The 20,844-nt window shown below is 35.8% G+C and overlaps 1 protein-coding gene across 36 annotated transcripts in view; it reads left to right on the top strand.

Annotated features, from left to right (window-relative positions):
* Nucleotides 1–20,844, top strand: part of EFCAB3 (EF-hand calcium binding domain 3) — a 649,184-nt gene that overhangs the window by 104,419 nt on the left and 523,921 nt on the right. For 33 of the 36 annotated variants that reach the window (XR_011383437.1, XM_070060541.1, XM_070060535.1 and 30 more), the window contains 5 exons: nt 224–367; nt 1,233–1,304; nt 4,108–4,254; nt 18,124–18,267; nt 20,088–20,159. Coding sequence is in view for 34 of the 36 variants with exons in the window: in XM_070060541.1 (XP_069916642.1) it covers nt 224–367; nt 1,233–1,304; nt 4,108–4,254; nt 18,124–18,267; nt 20,088–20,159 (579 nt within the window). In the remaining 2 variants the exon portion in view is untranslated. Of the gene's footprint in view, nt 1–223; nt 368–600; nt 1,035–1,232; nt 1,305–4,107; nt 4,255–18,123; nt 18,268–20,087; nt 20,160–20,844 lie in introns of those variants that run through there. The other 3 variants (XM_070060544.1, XR_011383438.1, XM_070060554.1) reach the window with 3 other exon arrangements.

Below are 20,844 nucleotides of genomic sequence, written 5' to 3'. Positions count from 1 at the left end.
TTGTATTAGCATCAGAGAAATGTAATCAGTCAAGGACTTTTTACACACTGAGTTGCTGGTCTCATATATTTATCTGAGGGATGAATTCGTCTCTGAGATTTTGTTTTTCAGCTCAAGATATGATATTAAACCATTGGGTGCCACTGACAGGAGTCTTTACTTATAGCTTCTGTTCTTTTTTAAATCAGAAGTTAGTTTATTTACCAAGTAACTGTATTTCTAGAGTCACGAGAGATTGTGCTAGCTCTTGATTCACTTGGAGGCAACGTGATAGCTGAAAAGAACTTGGGAGACTTTCTAAGAAGTGTTGGGATTAAGTTGCCTCAAGAAGAGGTACAGAAAATTCTTCAATCAGATTTTGTTTCTCGTAAGTGTTTAAGTATCACCTTCAGATTTTTTAAAAAGATATATTTAATTTATTTTAAAGGCAGAAATACTGAGAAAAGGAGAGAGAGATTTTCTATTTGCTGGTTCACTCCTCAAATGGCTGCAACAGCCAGGGCTGGGTCAGGCTGAAGCCAGGAGTCAGGAGCTTCTTCTGGGTCTCCCACGTGGATGCAGAAGCCCAAGTAGTTGGGCCATCTTCCACTGCTTTCCTAGGTGCATTAACAGGGAGCTGGATGAGAAGTGGAGCAGCCGGGACTCGAACTGGTGACCATATGGGATGCCAGCACTGCAGGTGGAGAATTAATCTTCTATGTCACAATGCCAGCTCCAGATTTCTTTTAATAGCAGTGCAATAAAGGGAGGTATGCAAGATCTATAACTATTTTCTTATGTTATTGTAAGTTTTATCTTCTAAAAGGGGCCTTTCCTCTTTTAATTTCCTCATTTGAAGTTATAGAATACTTTTAAACAAGCAAGACTAAATTTTGTGAAGAGTGGGCTTGTTGAAATCCTCTCTCCCCACATACGTATTGATTTAGCGGGTGAAGAACAGCTTGAGAATTCAAGTTCTGTGAGTAGAAATATTAGCTTTGCCACCTATGCCTGAGTGAGATAACTGGATTTTTGTTGGTACTTTAGTTCCATTATAGGTAGAATCAGAAGTAATATGTCCATAACCTTATAGAGTTATGTCAAGACATAGTGGGTAGAAATGAATTCAAAAGTACCTTATGAATAAAATATTTATAAGAAATATATAAGGTTGCATATTGATTTTGATAGCATCCTTTTAGTATTATTGTGTCTGGGAGTTCTTATTTGTCAACTCTCTCTTTTCCTTCCAGAAGACAACATGCTGAATATTAGAGACTTTATACAGGCTTTGAGAAACACACAGAAATTTTCTAATTTTACTGGTAAGAGCTTTATAGTTAAAAGTAGTAAAAGACAGAAACACAGAACTCATTCAAAAGGTCATGCAATCGATCATTGTATTTGGTGCTTGAAGTTTCTTTATAGAGCTCATATTTGCTATGGTTTGGCCTCTCCTCTCTGAAACTCATATTGGAATTTAATCCCCCTGTAAAGTATCAAGAGTGTAAGCAACCTGACTCTGGTGTTTAGAGGTGGGTCCTTCAGGAAATGGTTAGGGTTAGATGAAGTCATTAGGAGACCCCATGACTGAATTCCCATTGCTTTATGAGACCAGAGGACCCAAACATGCTTGTTCCCTGCTTTTCACCATGTGATGCCTTGTGCCACCTTGGCACTCTGCCAGGAAGACCATCATCAGCTTATGTGGCCTCTTGGACCACAAGAACCATAAGCCGAAATAAACCTCTTTGTAATTTACCCTGTCTGTGGTGTTGTGTTATTAGCAACAAAAAATGGACTAAGACAATACCTGTGCCAAATGTTTGTTTCATCTGCATTCAAACACTTCCAGTTATGGGGAATGTACTATATTTTATTTTTAAATTTAAGAATTGTATTTTTGGGATGGAAAAGATTTTAAAAATCACTAGGTTGTTATCTTTTCGAATAGTTAAAATAAGACATCTTTATGATAGAGTAACACCAATTTTTTAATGCAAAAAACCCCTGGATGACCAAAAATATAAGAAATGTAATGTATAAATCTCTTTTATTATTATCCTCTGGAAATATCCCTAGTAATGTTTGATGAATATTCATTTAATATTTTACATCTATGAATAATGGTGTATCCTGAATTTTAATTTAAAACTTGTATTATTTTGTTCATAATATTTTATAACTTTTTTCTTAATTAATGGTATACTTTGGATATTGTTTCATTTTCCATTATATTATATAAGCCTACCACATTTTTTGAAGATTACATAATAGTTAAGAATATAGGGATATACTATAACTTTATACATAATCCTTTTGATGAATATTTAGGTTATTTGCAACTTTTTACTATTGTAAACATCTAATGAACATCCTTATACATATCTTTATGCACGTACACACAAGCGTTTTTGTAGAATAGGCTTCTTAGCTGTGGACTTACTGGGCAAAATTTTTTTCAGATTTAAAATGTTAATAGCTACTGTGTAATTATCTTCTAAAAGTTATAAACATTCATACTTATATCAACATTGGGTATTATTAAAAATTCTAAGTTAAATTTTTATTGTTTTAATATGTACTTCTTATCAGAGAGCTAAAATGTATTTCATAGTTGTGAATATTCTTTGATCATTTAAAAATCAGGTTGTCTTTCTCAAATGAACTTTTAAATGACTTTTTATACTAGAAAATGTCAAAAGAACTCTCATGTTCTCTCTTTCCTGCTATGTTGATGTTTTTTCTTGACTCATTTTCCTTTCTTCTTTGACCTATTTTTAAAACTTCTTATTGATGATTATGTCATAGACCAAAACAATCTATCAAATTATTTAATTTTACTTAAAGAAGCTAATTTTAATAATTTATTCATTTCTCTTAATCCTGAAAGGTACATTTTTAAGAATATAGTATAGAAATATGAACTCTGTTTTTTAAATTAAAGGATGTTGGTTACCTGTTTCCAAATTTTGATGTTACCGTGTAAACTTGAGACTATGAGGATTCTCTAATGTGAATGAAGTTAGCTGATAGGGATATAGGGACAGAAGTGGAAAGAGAAGAATTGGGGTTTGGGAGGAGTTATGAAGAAAAGAAATTACTTTTTTATTGAAAGGCTTATTAACAGAATAACTAGACGAATTTTGACATACTTTTGTTCATAGCAGGCTATCTCCTACTTAAGCCAAGACATTGAACACAATAATTTTTTTTAAGATTTATTTATTTATTTGAAAGGCAGAGTTACAGAGAGGCAGAGGCAGAGTCAGAGAGAGAGAGAGAGATCTTCCATCTACTGATTCACTCCTCAGATGTTGCATTGGCTGGAGCTGTGCCAATCCAAAGCTAGGAGCCAAGAGCTTCCTCTGGGTCTCCCACATGGGTGCAGGGGCCCAAGGACTTGGGCCATCTTCTACTGCCTTCCCAGGCCATAGCAGAAAGCTGCATCAGAAGTGGAGCAGCTGGGACTTGAACTGGTGCCCACATGGGATGCTGGCACTGCAGACCGGGGCTTTAACCTGCTGCACCACAGTGCCATCCCCTAAACAAAATAATTTTAAGAATAATGAATGTGGCCAGTGCTGTGGTGTAGCAGGTTAAGCCTCCACCTGCAGCACTGGCATCCCATATGGGCGCTGGTTCGAGTCCCAGCTGTTCCCTTTCTGATCCATCTCCCTCATAATGCACCTGGGAAAGCAGTGGAAGATGGCCTAAATGATTGGGCCACTGCACCCACATGGGAGACCTGGAAATACCTCCCAGCTCTTGGCTTCAGATGGGCCCAGCTCCAGCTGTTGTAGCCATTTGGGGAGTGAACCAGTGAATGGAAAACCTTTCTCTGCATCTCTCCATCTGTCTGTAGCTCTGCCTCTCAAATAAATAAATAAATCTTTAAAATAAAGAATGATAAAAGGGTTATTTATAACCATCAGAGGTTATAAATAGAAAACTGTTGGAGTGGAGAAAACTATGGAAATGGGGTTATAGAAAACTTTTTCCAGGCAATTAGCAGATGGCTAGATTGCAAATGGAATGCCACAATGCCAGCCCCCAGTTCTTTATTGTTCTGCTCAAAAAATTTAGATTTTTGGACTGAATGTTGTATGATATTTTCTGTCTTTGTAGCATTGAATGAGACCATCAATAAATTGGATTGTATGAAAAGTTCTGAATCTGATAAAGACAAATATTCATATGTACTTGAAGACACCGATAGATCTTATTTTACTGATGACACTCTTCAAAAAAGAGTAGATAACGTCTTTGATAAGGGTGAGTTGATTGAGCAAATAATCAGCAACTTGTCACAAACATTTCTTTTACATTTTATTTAGGTGTTTTTTTTTTCAATTGATATCAGCCATGGAATTTGATGCTGCTTTTCTAAATTTTTATCCAAACTGTTTTATCAAATGCTAATTAAGTTATTGAAACTTTACCACAGACCAAATTTTGGACTACATATTTTGTATCTACAGGAATTTAGTTGTTGCAATATTATGCCCCTGGATGCTCTCATGATCTGGATTGTAAAATTGTTCTCAAAATACATGTTTTTGTATGCCTTTGAAATGATGTTTGTTCTGGAGTGATTTCATATCCCTTCCTTTCCCAGCCTGCAGTAATCACTTTTAAGTTCAGATCAACTATTTTTAACTCCACATATGAGGGAAAACATATGGTATTTGTCTTTTTGTGTCTGATTTATTTTATTTACTATAATGATCCACAGTTCCATCTGTTTAGTTGCAAGCATCAGGATTTCTATGCCTGGATAGTATTCCATTGTGTATGTCCACCACATTTTCTTTATCTATTCATCTGTTGATAGACACCTGGGTTGATTTCATATCTAGGCTATTGTGCATAGTTCTGTGCATGAATTTCTTTCATATGCTGATTTCAAGTTCTTCTGATACATATCATGAAGTGGGGTTAACTGGGTCATATGATAGATCTATTTTGAATTTTTTGAGGACCTCCATATTATTCTTCATAGTAGCTGCATTAACGTATATCCCAACAGTAGTTGGGATAAAGTTCCTTTACTTGACTTCCCACTAGCATTTGCTATTTTTTTGTGTGTCTTTTTGATGGTAGCCTTCCTAACTGGATTGAGGTGATATGCTTTCTTGATGGCTGGTGATACTAAGATTTTTTTTCATGTATTTGTTAGGCATTGATAGTTCTTCCTTTGAGAAATGTCTTTTGCCCATTTCCTAGCTAGATTGATTGTTTCTTTGAGTTTTTAGAGTTCCTTATTTATTCTGAATATTAATTTTCTGTCAGATATAGAATTTGCAATTTTTTTCCTATTCTGTCTGTTGTCTGTAGATTCTGTTGGTTGTTTCTTTTGAGTGAGAGGTAAGTATCTTATTTCAATCTCCTGCATATGGATGTCCAATTTTTCCCATACCATTTATTGAAGAGGCTGTCCTCTCTCCAGTGTATGTTCCTGGTGCCATTGTGGAAAATTAGTGTGGGATGTGTGGATTCATTTCTGAAATCTGTGTTTTCCATTGATCTATGAATCTGATTTTTTATGCCAGTACTATATAGTTGTAGTTATAATTAGCTAGATAATACATCTTGAAGTCTGGTTTTGTGATAGCTCCAGCTTTGTTCTTTTTCTTTTTTTAGGATTGATTTGACTCTTAGAGATTCTTTGTACATCCTTATAAATTTTAGGATTTTTTCTAGTTCTGTCAAGAATATGATAAATATTTTGATGGAGATTGTATTGATTCTATAATTGGTTTAAATCATATGGATATTTTTAATAATATTAATTCTTCCAATCCATGAACATGAGAATTCTTTCCATTTTGTGTGTTGTTCAATTTCATTCATTAATGTTATATAATTTTAATTTTAGAGGTCATCTACATCCTTGCTTGAGTTAATTCTAAATTTTTTGGTAGTTTTAATGAATGGGATTACTCTTATAATTTCTTTCTAAGTAAGTTTATTATTGATATATGAAATGTTATTGATTTTTTGTGTTGATTTTTCTTTCTTTTTTTATTTATTTATTTTTTTTTGACAGGCAGAGTAGACAGTGAGAGAGAGATACAGAGAGAAAGGTCTTCCTTTGCCATTGGTTCACCCTCCAATGGCCACCATGGCTGGCGCGCTGTGGCTGGCGCATTGCGCTGATCCGAAGTCAGGAGCCAGGTGCTTTTCCTGGTCTCCCATGGGGTGCAGGGCCCAAGCACCTGGGCCATCCTCCACTGCACTCCCGGGCCACAGCAGAGAGTTGGCCTGGAAGAGGGGCAACTGGGACAGAATCCGGCGCCCCGACCGGGACTAGAACCTGGTGTGCCGGCGCCGCAAGGTGGAGGATTAGTCTATTGAGCTGCGGCACCGGCCTGTGTTGATTTTTTAAAAAAGATTTATTTGAAAGGCAGAGTGATAGAGAGAGAGAGAGAGGGAGAGAGAGAGAGAGATATCTTATATCCACTAGTTCACTCCTCAAATGGCCACAATGGCCAGAGCTGGGCCATGTTGAAGCCAGAAGCCAGGAGCCTCATTTGGGACTCCCATGAGGTTGCAGGGGCCCAAGCACTTGGGTCATCTTTCACTGCTTTTCCAGGCACATTAGGAGGAAGTTGGATTGGAACTGGAGCAACCAGGACTTGAATCAGCCCCCACAGGATGTTGGCATTGTAGGCAGTGGCTGAACCTACTTTGCCACAGCAGCAGCCCCTGTGCATTTGTATATTGCAATTTTATTGAATTTATTTCTCAGTCTAATTATCTCTTGGTATAGTTTGTAGGTTTCTCTCTATATATAATTATGTTATTTACATAGAGGGATAATTTGACTTCTTCATTACCTATTTGTATGCCTATTAGTTCTTTTCCTTTCCTAATTTCCCTGGATAAAACTTCTGGTACCGTATTGAGTAAGAGCAGTGAGAGTGGGCATCTTTCTCTGGTCCCAGATCTTAGAAGAAATGTTTTCAGCTTACCCTCATTCAATATGATAGATTTGCTTTAGGTTTGTCATGTATAGCCTTTATTATATTGAAGTATATTCTGTTTTACCTAATTTGTTCAAGGTTTTAATCAAGAATGAATGCTGGATTTTATCCAGTTTTTTTCTGCATCCATTGAGTTGATCATATGCTTTTTGTCCTTAATTCTGTTGATGTGTTGTATTATATTTTGATTTGCAGATGTTGAATGATCCCTGTGTCCCTAGGATAAATTCTACTTGATTGTGATGTATGTTTTTTTTTTTTTAATGTGCTGGGTTTGATTTGCTAGTATGTTGTTGAGAATTTTTGCATCTGTGTTCACCAGGTATATTGGTCTATAGTTTTCTTTCTCCATTTTATCTTAGTCTTATTTTGTGATCAAGATATTCCTGGTCTTGTAGAATAAGTTTGGAAAGGTTCTCTTCTTTTCAGTTTTTTGGAATAGTTAAAGAATTGGCATTAGTTCTTCCTTAAAAATTTGATAGAATTTCATAAGTGAAGCCATCTGGACCTGGGCTTTTCTTTGTTGGGATACTTTTGATTGTTGATTCAATGTAGTTTCATTATTGATCTGTTTTAGTTTTCTGTATCTTCATGGTCTTTGTTAAGTTATATGCATTCAAAAATTTATCCATTTTGTCTAGATGTTCCATATTTTTGGCAAATAGTTTCTTATGGTAGTCCCTAATGATTTTTTTGTATTTCTGTGGCATTTGGTTTTCTTTTTTGTCTTATTCCAGGTAAAGGTTTATCAGTTTTGTTTATCTTTCCGAAGAACAGTCTACATTGATTTTTTGGGATATATTTTTATTAGTTTCTATTTAATTTATTTCCATTCTGATTTTTATTATTTGTTTTCTTCTGTTGACTTTGGGTTTGCTGTTTTCTTATTTTTCTATGTACTTGAGATATGTTATGTTCTTTATTTGATATTGCTTTACTTTTTTGATTTAGGTACTTCTTGCTAAAATATTCTTGTTAGTGCTGCTTTTGCTGTACCTCATAAGTTTTGGTATATTATGTTTTCATTTTCATTAATTTCAAAGAAGTTTTAAATCTCCTTCTAATTTTTTGAATGACCTTATTGGTCATTTGGAAGCATGTTCTATTTCCATATTTTTGCATAACTTTTAGTTTTTTTATTGCTGATTTCTAGTTTTATTCCATGGTGGTCAGAAAAAAAATACCTGATCTGATTTCACTTTTAAAAAATTTGTTAAGCCTTTGTGGCCTAATTTGTGGTCTATCCTATAGAATATTCCATAGAAAGAATGTGTATTCTGCCGGTGTTTAATATTCACTAAATGTCTGTTAGTTCCATTTGGTCTATAGTAGAGTTGAACTCTAATGTTCTTTGTTGACTTTTCATCTGAATGATCTGTCCATTGATGTAAGTAGAGTATTGAAATTCTCCACTATTACTGTATTTGAGTTTATCTGTCTTTAGATTTAGTAATGTTAGCAATACAAAATTGGCTCAATGATGTTGGGTACATATACATTTACTACTGTCATATCTTCTTTTTGATCTCCTAATCATTATGTAGGGATTTTATTAGTCTTTTTTGCAGTTTTTGTCTTTTTTTAAAAAAATTATTTATTTATTTGAAAGTCAGAGAGAGGCCAGCGCCGGGGCTCAATAGGCTAATCCTCCACCTTGTGGCGCCGGCATACCGGGTTCTAGCCCCGGTCGGGGCACCGGATTCTGTCCCAGTTGCCCCTCTTCCAGTCCAGCTCTCTGCTGTGGCCGGGAGTGCTGTGGAGGATGGCCCAAGTGCTTGGGCCCTGCACCCGCATGGGAGACCAGGAAAAGCACCTGGCTCCTGCCTTCGGATCAGCGCGATGCGCCAGCCACAGTGTACCAGCCGTGGCGGCCATTGGAGGGTGAACCAATGGCAAAAAGGAAGACCTTTCTCTCTGTCTCTCTCTCTCACTGTCCACTCTGCCTGTCAAAAAAAATTTCAGAGAGAGAAGGAGAGGCAGAGAGGGCGAGAGAGAGAGAGAGAGAGAGAGAATCTTTCATCAGATGGTTCACTCCCCGATTGGCTGCAAGCTGGAGCTGTGCCAACCCAAAGGCAGGAGCCAGGAGCTTCTTTCAGGTCTCCCATGTGGGTGCAAGGGCCCAAGGACTTGGGCTGTCTTCTACTGCTTTCCCAGGCCATAGCAGAGAGCTGGATCAGAAGTGGTGCAGCCAGGTCTCGAACTGGTGCCCACACGGCATGCCAGCGCTTCAGGCCAGGGCGTTAAGCCACTGCGCCACAGCGCCAGCTCCTGCAGTTTTTGTCTTAAAGACTATTTTATTTGATATAAATATAGTTACTTTTGGTTTCCATTAGCATGGAATGTCTTTTCCTACCCTTTCACTGTCTTTGGGTGTCTTTGGGCACCTTTACTGGTCAAATGAATCTCTTGTAGACAACTTATTATTGGATATTGTTTTCTTTAATCCATTCATCCAATCTCTATCTTTTAATTGATGGAATTTAGTCCATTTACACTTAAAGCTTTTGATAAATAATGTCATTTTACTTTTTTTTTTTTTTGACAGGCAGAGTGGACAGTGAGAGAGAGAGACAGAGAGAAAGGTCTTCCTTTTTGCCATTGGTTCACCCTCCAATGGCCGCTGCGGGCGGCGTGCTGTGGCCGGCGCATCGCGCTGATCTGATGGCAGGAGCCAGGTGCTTTTTCCTGGTCTCCCATGGGGTGCAGGGCCCAAGCACTTGGGCCATCCTGCACTGCACTCCCTGGCCACAGCAGAGATCTGGCCTGGAAGAGGGGCAACCAGGACAGAATCTGGTGCCCCAACCGGGACTAGAACCCGGTAGCCCGCACGCAAGGCGGAGGATTAGCCTGTTGAGCCACGGCACCGGCCGTCATTTTACTTTCAACTATCATGTTTTAGTTGTATCTCTTATAGAATGGTAAATGGTTTTGTCAATCTAATCCTGTATATTTTAAAAATATTTTCTCTGAAATAAGTTTGGATTTATAGAAAAATTTCCAAGATAATACTGAGCTCCTATGTACCTTTCCTTCTTCTTAATGTTATTATTATACATAACCATGTTATATTTATTAAAACAAAGAGCTTAATACTGGGCTAAACTATTAACTAAACTGTACAACTTACTTGGATTTTACTGGTGTTTTAACTAATGTTATTTAATGTTATAGGATGCAGTCTAGGAAATTATGTTGCCTTCAATTTTCCTATCTCCTTATCTTCTCTAGTCTATAATTTCTTAGTTTTTCCTTATTTTTATGATCCTGTGACTTTTGAAGAATTTCATATATTATGTAGAAACCCTCAGATTGGGTTTTTCTGATGTTTTATCATGATTAGCTTGAGGTTATAGGATTTTGAGAATAATATCACAAAGATAAATTGCTCTTTTCATTGCATATAAAAGAATATATTAAATCAATGTAACTTCTGATTGATAATAGCAACCTCAATCAGTTGGTTGAAATGGTATCTACCAGGATTTTCCTTTGTAAGATTCCCATTTTCTTTTTTAATACAATTTTTATTTTAGAAGCAAGTCACAAAGTCCAGTTAGTACTCAAGAAAAGGGAAATTAAGCACTGTCCTTTGAAAAGAGGAGTATCAAAGTGTTGTGTATTTATGTGAAAGCCACCACTTTTATTAATAACTATTTGGGGGGATATACAAACACCTGGTCTTTTGCAATTATTAATGTTGTGTTCTAATGTTGGTTCTCTACTTCCTGTGCATTTATTATTTAAAATTATTTCCTTAATCTCCAAATTAATTATATGTAATTTAGTTAAACTATTTAAATAACTTATAGTACTTCAACTCCCTGAGTTGATATAAAGTTCTTTTTTTTAAAGATTTATTTACTTATCTGAAAGTCAGAGTTACGCAGAGAGGAGAGGCAGAGAGAGAGAGAGAGAGAGAGAGAGAGAGAGAAGTCTTCCATCCAGTGGTTCACTCCCCAGATGGCCACAATGGCCGGAGTTGGCACCTATCCAAAGCCAGGAGCCAAGAGCTTCTTCTGAGTTGCCCACGTAGGTACAGGGGCCTAAAGACTTGGGCCATCTTCTACTGCTTTCCCAGGCCATAACAGAGAGCTGGGTTGGAAGTGGAGCAGCCAGGTCTTGAACTGGTGCCCATGTGGGATGCCAGCACTGCAGGCCAGCATGTTAAGCTGCTGTGCTACAGCGCCAGCCCTGATATAAAGCTCTAATCTTAACTTTAATATAAATTCAACCAGATGTTTTATGGATAGTTCTATAACTTAGATTTAAGATAACATGAAAAATAGCCAGAATACTTTTGAAGAAGGAATTATAAAGTAATAATTATGAGGGTGTGGTATTCACGTTGATATAGACAAATTGACTATGAAATGAAATAGGGATCCCAGAAATAAAACATGCAAAAAGATATTTTCAGAACCTTGAAAGGTGCAAGAGATAAGAAACTCATCATGTATAAAGAATATCCTAAAATGCCATTGGTTTTCTCAATGAAAGAATGAAACTGATAGGTGTCGAGTTGGTTTATCAAATGCATGAAGAAATAAATGACTGTTTAAAGTAGAGCTGGAAAGTACTGATTCATGTGGAAAAAAGTGAAATTGGATCATTACCTCATGTTGTAGGGCAAATTCAACCCAAAACAGATTAAGCTTAAATGTCTAAATAAAACTTGAAAGCACTTAGTGGAAGATACAGATGAATATTTTTGAGTGGGGATACTTTCTTAAACAAAACAGAAAACCATCAATTATAAATGAAGATTCCATAATTTACTTGTATTAAAATTAAAGAGTTTTGTTAAAATAAAAAGACACAACCCTGAGAAGATAAATCACTGTCTCTAGTGTGAGTTCTTTTTTCATTCTTGATGTTTGTAATTTCTATCTTCCATTTTATTTCTTGCTAGGGGACATTAAACTTATTAATAATCAAAATTTTTATTTTATTCATTTTGGATAAATTTTAGCTGTGTTTTTCAGGTTTCATTGATTCAAAATCCTGTTTTTACTATATTTGGTATTGATTTACTTTAGGTTTAATTTACTCTTCTTTTGGTACCTTATTAACATTGAAGCTTGGGGCAGTTGTAATGGTGAACAGAGTTATGCTGCCACCTGTGACACTGCATCCTATATCAGAGTGCTGGTTTGATACCTGGCTCTTCTACTTCAGACCCAGCTTTCTGCTAATGGTCCTAGACCAAAGTACTTGAGCTCCTTTACCCAACGTGGACCAGTTCTGGCTATTGTGGCCATTTGGAGAGCGACCAATGGATGGAAGATCTCTCTCTCTCTTTCTCTTTCTTCTGTTTTGCTCTGACCTTCAAATAAATAAATAAATCTTTTCCTTAAAGATTTATTTATTTATTTGAAAGGTGGAGTTACAGACAGTGAGAGGGAGAGACAGAAAGGTCTTACCTCTGTTGGTTCACTCCCCAGATGGCCGCAACAGCCGGAGATGTGCTGATCTGAAGCCAGGAGCCAGGAGCTTTTTCCAGGTCTCCCGTGTGGGTGCAGGGGCCTAAGCATTTGGGCCATCCTCCACTGCTTTCCCAGGCCATAGCAGAGAGCTGAATTGGAAAAGGGGCAGCCAGGACTTGAATGGGCGCCTATATGGGATGCCAACACTGAAGGTGGAGGATTAACCTACTGCAGCACAGTGCTGGCCCCAATAAGTAAATATTTTAAAAAGGTAAGATAAAAGTTTAAATAACTGATTTTATTTATTTTACCACTTATAGCTACATGTTTTCCTCTGAATAACTATTGCATCTCACAACTTTTTACATGTTATACTTTGAATATTATTTACTTAAATATATTCTAATTTATAATTTATTCATTGAACTCTGGGTTGTTTAGAAAGGTACTATTTAATTTTCAAATATTTGGGCATTTTTATAGATATCTCAATTGTTATTGATTTCTAATTTAACAAGTTTTGGTTAGAGAATATATTTTATATGATTTAAATTCTTATGAATTCATTGAGATTTGATTTATAGACCAGGATATGGTCTGTCAAAGGGAATGTCCCCATATTCCCTTGAAAGAATGTATTCCACAGTTACTGGTAGTTTTCTATTAATATCAACTAGGAGAAAATGTTTGTTAGTTTAGTGTAGTCCTCTAATTCTTAATGATGTTTATTCTACCTGTTCTATTAATTAGCACAAGCTAGGCTTTAAAAATCTCCAATTCTCATGGTGAACTCTTCTGTTTCTCTCTTTATTTTTGTTAGTTTTGCTTTCTTTACTCTAAAGGCTTTTATTATGCACATACACATTTGGTATTGTAGAATTGTGTATATTATCACATGAAATATATTTAACATATTCTGTTTTATTTATATTTATTGCTAATATGATACTTTCACCAATTTCTTCATTTATATTAGTATGAGAGACTTCAAAATAATCATGGAAAACTTGAATTCAAAGCTATAAAAAACTGATTCTCAACATAAGCACTGTCAAGTTTGAGACCCATTTGTAAACAATAAAACCAGCCATTCATTCCATTCCTAAAGAACTGAAGGTCTGATAATGGACCATGTTAATGTAGTAATTTTTATATTACTACCTGAAGAAAAAATGGTTCGCTTTAAAGATTTTTTTTTTTTTTTTTTGAGAATAGAAAACAAGAAAACTCAGAAAGAGTCACATCAAGACTAAGGTGGATGCCTAATAATTTCCCATTGAAAACAGGACAGAATTGCCCTTGTTTGATGACAGGCGTGAGCAGGAGGGTTGTTGTGGAGGAGAAGGGCACTGGTGAAGTTTTCCTGCAAAAGTCTGGGGTAACTTTCTCCAGCTACTATCCTGAGAAGCAGACGTTATCATTCTTCAGTTGTCTAGAAAGTCAAGAAGCAAACTGCATTGAGCATCCCCCCAAAACCATTCCATGACTTTTGTTCCTGACTGATCTGTTCTTCAACTGGACCCTGCCCACCTCTTGGTGGCCATTCCTTTGATTGTGTTTTGAGTTCAGGGTTATGCTGGGAAAGCTGTATTTCCCTGTCTGTCACAATTCTTCACAGAAATGCGTCAGGATCTTGATGACACTCGCTTAAAACTTTGATTGCTAGCTCTTCTCTTGTCCATGGCTAATCTGGGTGCAACGTTTTTGGCACCCATGAAACAGAGGTTTGTATTGTTTTATTTTTTAAATCTGAATTGTGTAAGCTGAATCAGTTGATCTGTTTGTGGTGTTGGCTATTGTTTTTCTGTTCCTCGTTGGTCCTCATTATTAGAGCACAAGCAGGGATGATTTTTTTTCTGTGAAAGTTGATATGGATGATCTGTTGCTGTGGGCTTCACTTTTGACATTGTCTTGTCCCTTCTTCAACTGAGTTATCCATTTGTTAATTGCTGATTTCACTGGCATTTTGTCCCTATCAACTTTTTAAAGTACCAATGATTTTTTAAAGGCTTTTAAAATTATTTTACTTATTTGAAAGGCAGAGTTACTGAGAGAGAAAAGGATAAGGGGAGGGAGGGAGATAGAGATAGAGATATATCTATCTATCTATATATCTATATGAAATATATATAGACTATAGATATCTATATCTATCTATCTATCTATCTATATATATATATATAGAGAGAGTATGAGTGAGTATGAATCTTTCATCCACTGGTTCACTTTCCAAATGGCTGCACGGGCCAGGGATGGATGGGCCAGGCTGAAGATGTGAGTGAGAGCTTCATCCAGGCCTTCTACAGGAGTGCAAGGGACCAAGCTCTTGGGCCATCCTCTGCTGCTTTCCCAGGTGCATTAGCAGGCGCAACAAGTGGTACAACCAAACTTGAATCGGTACCATATGGGATTCCAGTGGTGGCTTAACCATGACACAACACCTGCACCAGCATCAGTGATTTTACCAATTTTTTATCCCATATTCACCATAAATTTATTGTCCTTGCTTTAATTTTAGCAAAATCTGTGTAGCTCTCTTATAGGTTCTTTTCAAACTGATGTTTTATCATAATGCCTCCTACTGGATCTGTGGAAACATGTTACAACAAGTTAGTACAGCTTTATCTTGGTGAAAAAAATTAATCTTTGTATTGTTTTAGCATATGCATTTTTCATGAATTTTTTGAATAGCCCTATTATGAGTGAAATCATGTAGTCTTTCTGTTCTGGCTTATTTCACTTAGCACAATAACCTCCATTTCAGTCCATGTTGTTGAAAATGACAATATTTCATTCTTTTTTATGGTTGATTGGTATTCAATTATGTATTGTATCACATTTTTTTGAGATGTTCATTTGTTTGAGTGTAGCGTTCAAAACAAAAAATGTACTAGGGCCCTACTCTTAACATTTTCAACCCTGGATTCTAGAGATAAGTTACTGCTTATAGATAGAGCTCCATAAACTTTTGGGTTCCTTAATGTAGAATATAATCTTTTACCATTGTTGAAGTCAAATAATTTTTAGACTAGCTGGAACACTGAATGATAAGAATGCAATTCAGCAAGTGACTTCTGGATTAGATAGAAGCCATCCACTGTATGGTCCTACTTACTTTGTAATTTTTGTAAATTATGTGTTATACAACTTGTTACTTGAGAGATAAGCAGAGATAGCACTTACTTAGCTACTTGCCCTAGCTGATTGCATGGACAAGGTTACAAATAGTTTTTGGTCCATTTATCTATTGTTTCATATAAGAAAATTTTGTGTCTCAATTTTTGAAATCCTTTATTTTTCTTCATGTTAACTGAATAAAAATTCTGTTAGTATTTTCTCAACTGAGGAGTTTTTGATATATGAAGGGTATTAAAAAGTTTGGGAAAATGAATATTATGAAAAATTATGCATGGATTTCAAAGTTTTTTTGTATCGAATAAGCTTACTTTAGTTCCATTTTCCACGAACTTTTGAATTACCTTTGTATTGATCAAACATTTGAGTATACTTAATTGCATTATGTTTTTAAATATGGGAAGTTTGAGATGTCTTTTTCTTTCTTATGTATATTTATCTGTCTCAGTACATTCTAGAACATGAATAAACATTTCAATAACCATCTTGTACATGAATTTAAAATAATGTTATGAGGCCAGCACAGTGACAGTGAGAGGGAGAGACAGAGAAAGGTCTTCTGTCTGTTGGTTCACTCCCCAAATGCCGTAATGGCTGGAGCCAGACTAATCCAAAGGCAGGAGCCAGGAACTTCTTCCAGGTCTCTCATGTGGGTGCAGGGGCCCAAGTCCTTGGGCTGTCTTCTGCTGGTTTCCCAGGCCCTAGGAAGAAGCTGAATCAGAGGTGGAGCAGCTGGGACTTGAACCAGTGCCCATATGGGATGCTGGCACTACAGGCTGTGGCTTTACCTGCTATGCCACAATGCTGGCCCCAAAATAAGAGATCTTAACCTACAAATTCAAGAAGTTCATTGGATCCCACATAAGATGTAAGGAAATCCATAGAAAGATATATTAGCACCAAAGAGAAAGAAAATCTTAAAGCCAAAGAGAAAAGTTGAATTACCTATAAAAGAGGAATGCTTTCCTATTTTTGGTATTTTTCCCTGGATATTTAAATTTAGGGAAATAATTTTATAAACTCAAGGAGGTCAACTCCCTAGTTTGGGAGAATCTTTTATGTTGTCTAAACCTTTGTAATACAAACTAGTTTATCCTTTTGTTTTGTTTTTCTTTGATGCACACTATGGGTAAAGGGCAGCTGCAACACTCCTAAATTATAACCTTCCATCATTTCATTTTGCAGGGGAGAGGTGACAGATTTTCTTACTTCCTTGTAAGGAATTTTGATGTGTTTAAGATTTTAACAGTAATATTTTATTTAAAATTGTAAGTAATTTTCAATAGGAGGTTAATCTAGGTGTCTGGCTACTCTGGCGCCAACAGTTTCAATTGTTTATTTAATTTAATTCTAAAAGCAAAGCCACTAATATCTTTTAAAAAAGCCTTTTAATTCAGAATTTTTTCTACAATATACCTACCTTTCTTTTTTTTAACTTTTATTTAATGAATATAAATTTCCAAAGTACGATTTATGGATTACAATGGCTTCCCCCCCATACTGTCCCTCCCACCCACAACCCTCCCCTTTCCCACTCCCTCTCCCCTTCCATTCACATCAAGATTCATTTTCGATTATCTTAATATACAGAAGATCAGCTTAGTATACATTAAGTAAGGATTTCAGCAGTTTGCTCCCACACAGAAACATAAAGTGAAAAATAATAGATGATTTTTTTTTAAATGATGATGAAATCAGATCAGACCTATTGTCATGTTTAATCCCAGTGAGAGTCAAGTTGGGAGTTGATAATTTCTTTCTTTTTTTTTTTTTACAGAGGATCAGTTTAGTATACATTAAGTAGAGATTTCAATAGTTTGCACCCCCATAGAAACACAAAGTGAAATATATTGTTTGAGTACTCGTTATAGCATTAAATCTCAATGCACAGCACATTAAGGACAGTGATCCTACATGAGGAGTAAGTGCACAGTGACTCCTGGCATGTACCAATGCCAGCTCACTATTCCAAGTGATCAATTTCAGTTCACAATTGATCATAATGAAAGGACTAAGAGTCAAAGGGAGCACATAAACAAGTCCAGTAGCTGCTAACACTAACCGATAGAATAAATAAGGGGGAGAGTGATCCAACATGGGAAGTGAGATACTCAGCAGACTCATAGAATGGCAGATGTCCTAAATAGCACTCTGGCCTCAGAATCAGCCCTAAAGGCATTCGGATCTGGCTGAAAAGCCCATGAGAGTATTTCAGGCATGGAAAGCCAAGACACTCTGGCAAAAGATCTCTGTGAGTGAGATCCCAGTGGAAAGAACAGGTCTTCAAAGAAGGAGGTACCTTTCTCTGAAGGGAGGAGAGAACCTCCACTTTGACTATGACCTTGTCTAAACAAGATAAGAATCGGAGAACTCAGAGGGCTTCCATAGCCTTGGAAACTCATGACTGGAGCATAGGGAGATTACTGATGCCATAGACAGGAGTGTCAATTGGTAAAGTCAACAACAGGAGTCACTGTGCACTTACTCCTCATGTAGGATCACTGTCCTTATACCTACCTTTCTGCAAACTGGATGTTAAATCTTAAAAAAGGCTTTGCTCCAACTCCATCATATATTTTATATTCTCCCTGTATTTACAGATTTATTTAAAGAGATTATGGTTCTTAATAATATCAGAAATGATAAGATGCCTGTAAATGAACTGAGCTCCAAACTCTTGAGTGCTGGAATTCCATTGAGCGACAAGATATTCCAAGAGATATTGAGACAAGCATCTATTGATGGTAAATCCTTTACGAAAGAGTAATCTATGTTAAGCTTACCTAAGTCTTAGTTGTACTGTGTACTTGGGATATTTGTTTTATACATGTATATTTTATTTTGTAATTAGTGAAGATTTATTTTTAATTGGCAAATGCAAAGTTATATATATTATGTTCAATGTGATGTTTTGATATATGCATAGATTGTGGAATAATTAGATTTGCTTTTTAATATATCTATTACCTTATATTCTTATATTTTTGTGATAACTTTTGAAATCTACTCTTTTAGTAATTTTCAAATATATATTATTAATTATAGTCATCTTGCTACACAATAGATGTCCAGAAATTCTTTCTGTCTAATTGAAACTTTCCTCTCTTTAACCAACATTTCCCCCATATACCCCATGCCAGCCCCTGGTGACCACCATTCTACTCAATTTTTAAAATTTTTACATAAAAATTATATCATGTAGTATTTGTCTTTTTGTACTGGCTTATTTCACTAAGCATGAAGTCTTTCAGATTCGTCTGTGTTGTTTCAAATGACATAATTTCATTCTTTTCAAAGGCATACTAATATTCCTGTGTGTGTGTTGGGGGGTGTGTGTGTGTGTATGTCAGTTTCTTCTCCCATCATTACTGATAGACCCTTAAGCCGATTCAGTATCTTCATTATCGTGCGTAATGCTGTAGTGAACACCTGGGTGCAGATATCTCTTTAGTATACGGATTTCACTTCCTATGGCTATATAACAAGAAGTGGAAGTGCTAGATCATATTATGGTGCTGTTTTTAATTTTTTGAGGAATTCCATGTTGTTTTCCATGATGGCTGTACTAATTTTTCTCCCATTATTAATGTGTAAGAGTTCCCTTTTACCACATCCTTGCACACACTTGTCATGCTTTATTTTTTATTTTATTTTATTTTTTTAAAATATTTATTTGAAAGGTAGAGCTAGAGAGAGAGAGAGAGAGAGGGAGGGAAGACAGAGAGTGATATCTTTCATCCGCTGGTTCACTCCCCAAATGGCTGCAATGGCCAGGGCTGTGCCAGGCTGATGCTGGGAGCCAGGAGCATCTTTAGGGTCTCCCCTGTGGGTTTAGGGGCCAAGGGACTTGAACCATCTTCTGCTGCTTTCCTGGGCACATTAGGAGGGATCTAGATTGGAAGTGGAGCAGTCAGGACACAAACCTGCAATCATATGGGATGATGGCACTACAGGCTGTGGCTTAACCCACTGTGCCACAGGGCTGGTCCTTATCTTTTAGACAGAAGCCATTCCTAGAAGGAACAGATAAATTGGGTCTTAGAAATAAAAGGTATATTGAAAGCTAATTAAGAGTCATATTCTCTATCCTGGGAATATTTCTAAGAGGCATCCTCTGTTTTTGGTTAAATTTATTGTATGTGTTTATGAATGTAGATTAAACAAAACAAAGTAAATATAGATTGTATCCATTATACATTTATTATAGTTATTTTATATTCATGCCAATATAACATAAATGCATAATGAATATAATCTATAAAAATGTATATTGGACTTAATAATAGACAAAGAGGATTGTGCCTTAAAATATTTATACCTCTGTAAGTACACATATGTGTATATAAGTATGCAATTATTTAAGCCAAGTAAATTCCTTTTTTAAGCCAAGAATTCCTTTTTTGTTTTGAAGAAACAGATTCTGGATAAAACTGATTGGTTTTTATTCTGCTAATTTTAAGAAATTATAAAATTTGCTTATTTTCACCCCCTGTCATGATTATCTAATGATTATTAGCATTTACATTTTTGTATTTCATGTCAAATCTTATGTTTTACATTTTAGAAAACAGTGAAGTAAGTCTCAAAGAAATCTTGGAGAATTTGAGCAAGAATAAGCCAGCTCCTATAGTGGAAGGTAGGATAATCAATATTTCTTTTTATGTATTTGCCATGGTTTTCATTGCTTATTTTATGATTATTTAAAAAATGGCATTCTGATATATAAAATTACATATAATTATACATTATATATTTTAATACTTAAATTGTACAGTAAATTTGATAAGTTTTGCCATATGCATACATCACCTCAATCAAAATTATAAGTATATTCCTCACCTCCAAAATTTCTACATATCCCTTTGTAATCTCTGCTATTTTTCTCCACCCTCTTTTCCCACATCCTCAGGGAACTCCTGATCTGCTTCCATCACTGTAGATTTGTGTGTACATTTTCAAAAATTTAGAAAATAGATGTATTCTCTTTTTGCTGGTTTTTTAACAGTTATTTTGAAATTAATCCATGTGTATCATCTAGCAGTAGTTCAATCTTTTTATTGCTGAGTAGTAATTCATTTTCTAGATATATCAGTTTATTTATTTGATGATATACATTAGGTTGTTTTCCATTTTTGGCTTTTAGAAAAGCTGCTGTGACAATCATATGTAAGTCATTGTATATACCTATGCTTTCATTTCTCCTGAGTGTTTACCAAGGAGGTATTGGCTGAATCATATTGTAGGGTAGTATTAAAGAAACTACAAAACTGTTTCCAAAGTGGTTACACTTTTGCATGCCCACTAGCACCAGCAGCATTTGA

Source organism: Oryctolagus cuniculus, chromosome 17, assembly GCF_964237555.1.
Source record: "Oryctolagus cuniculus chromosome 17, mOryCun1.1, whole genome shotgun sequence".
Lineage (NCBI taxonomy): Eukaryota > Metazoa > Chordata > Mammalia > Lagomorpha > Leporidae > Oryctolagus > Oryctolagus cuniculus.
This window is presented reverse-complemented; position numbering and strand designations above follow the sequence as displayed.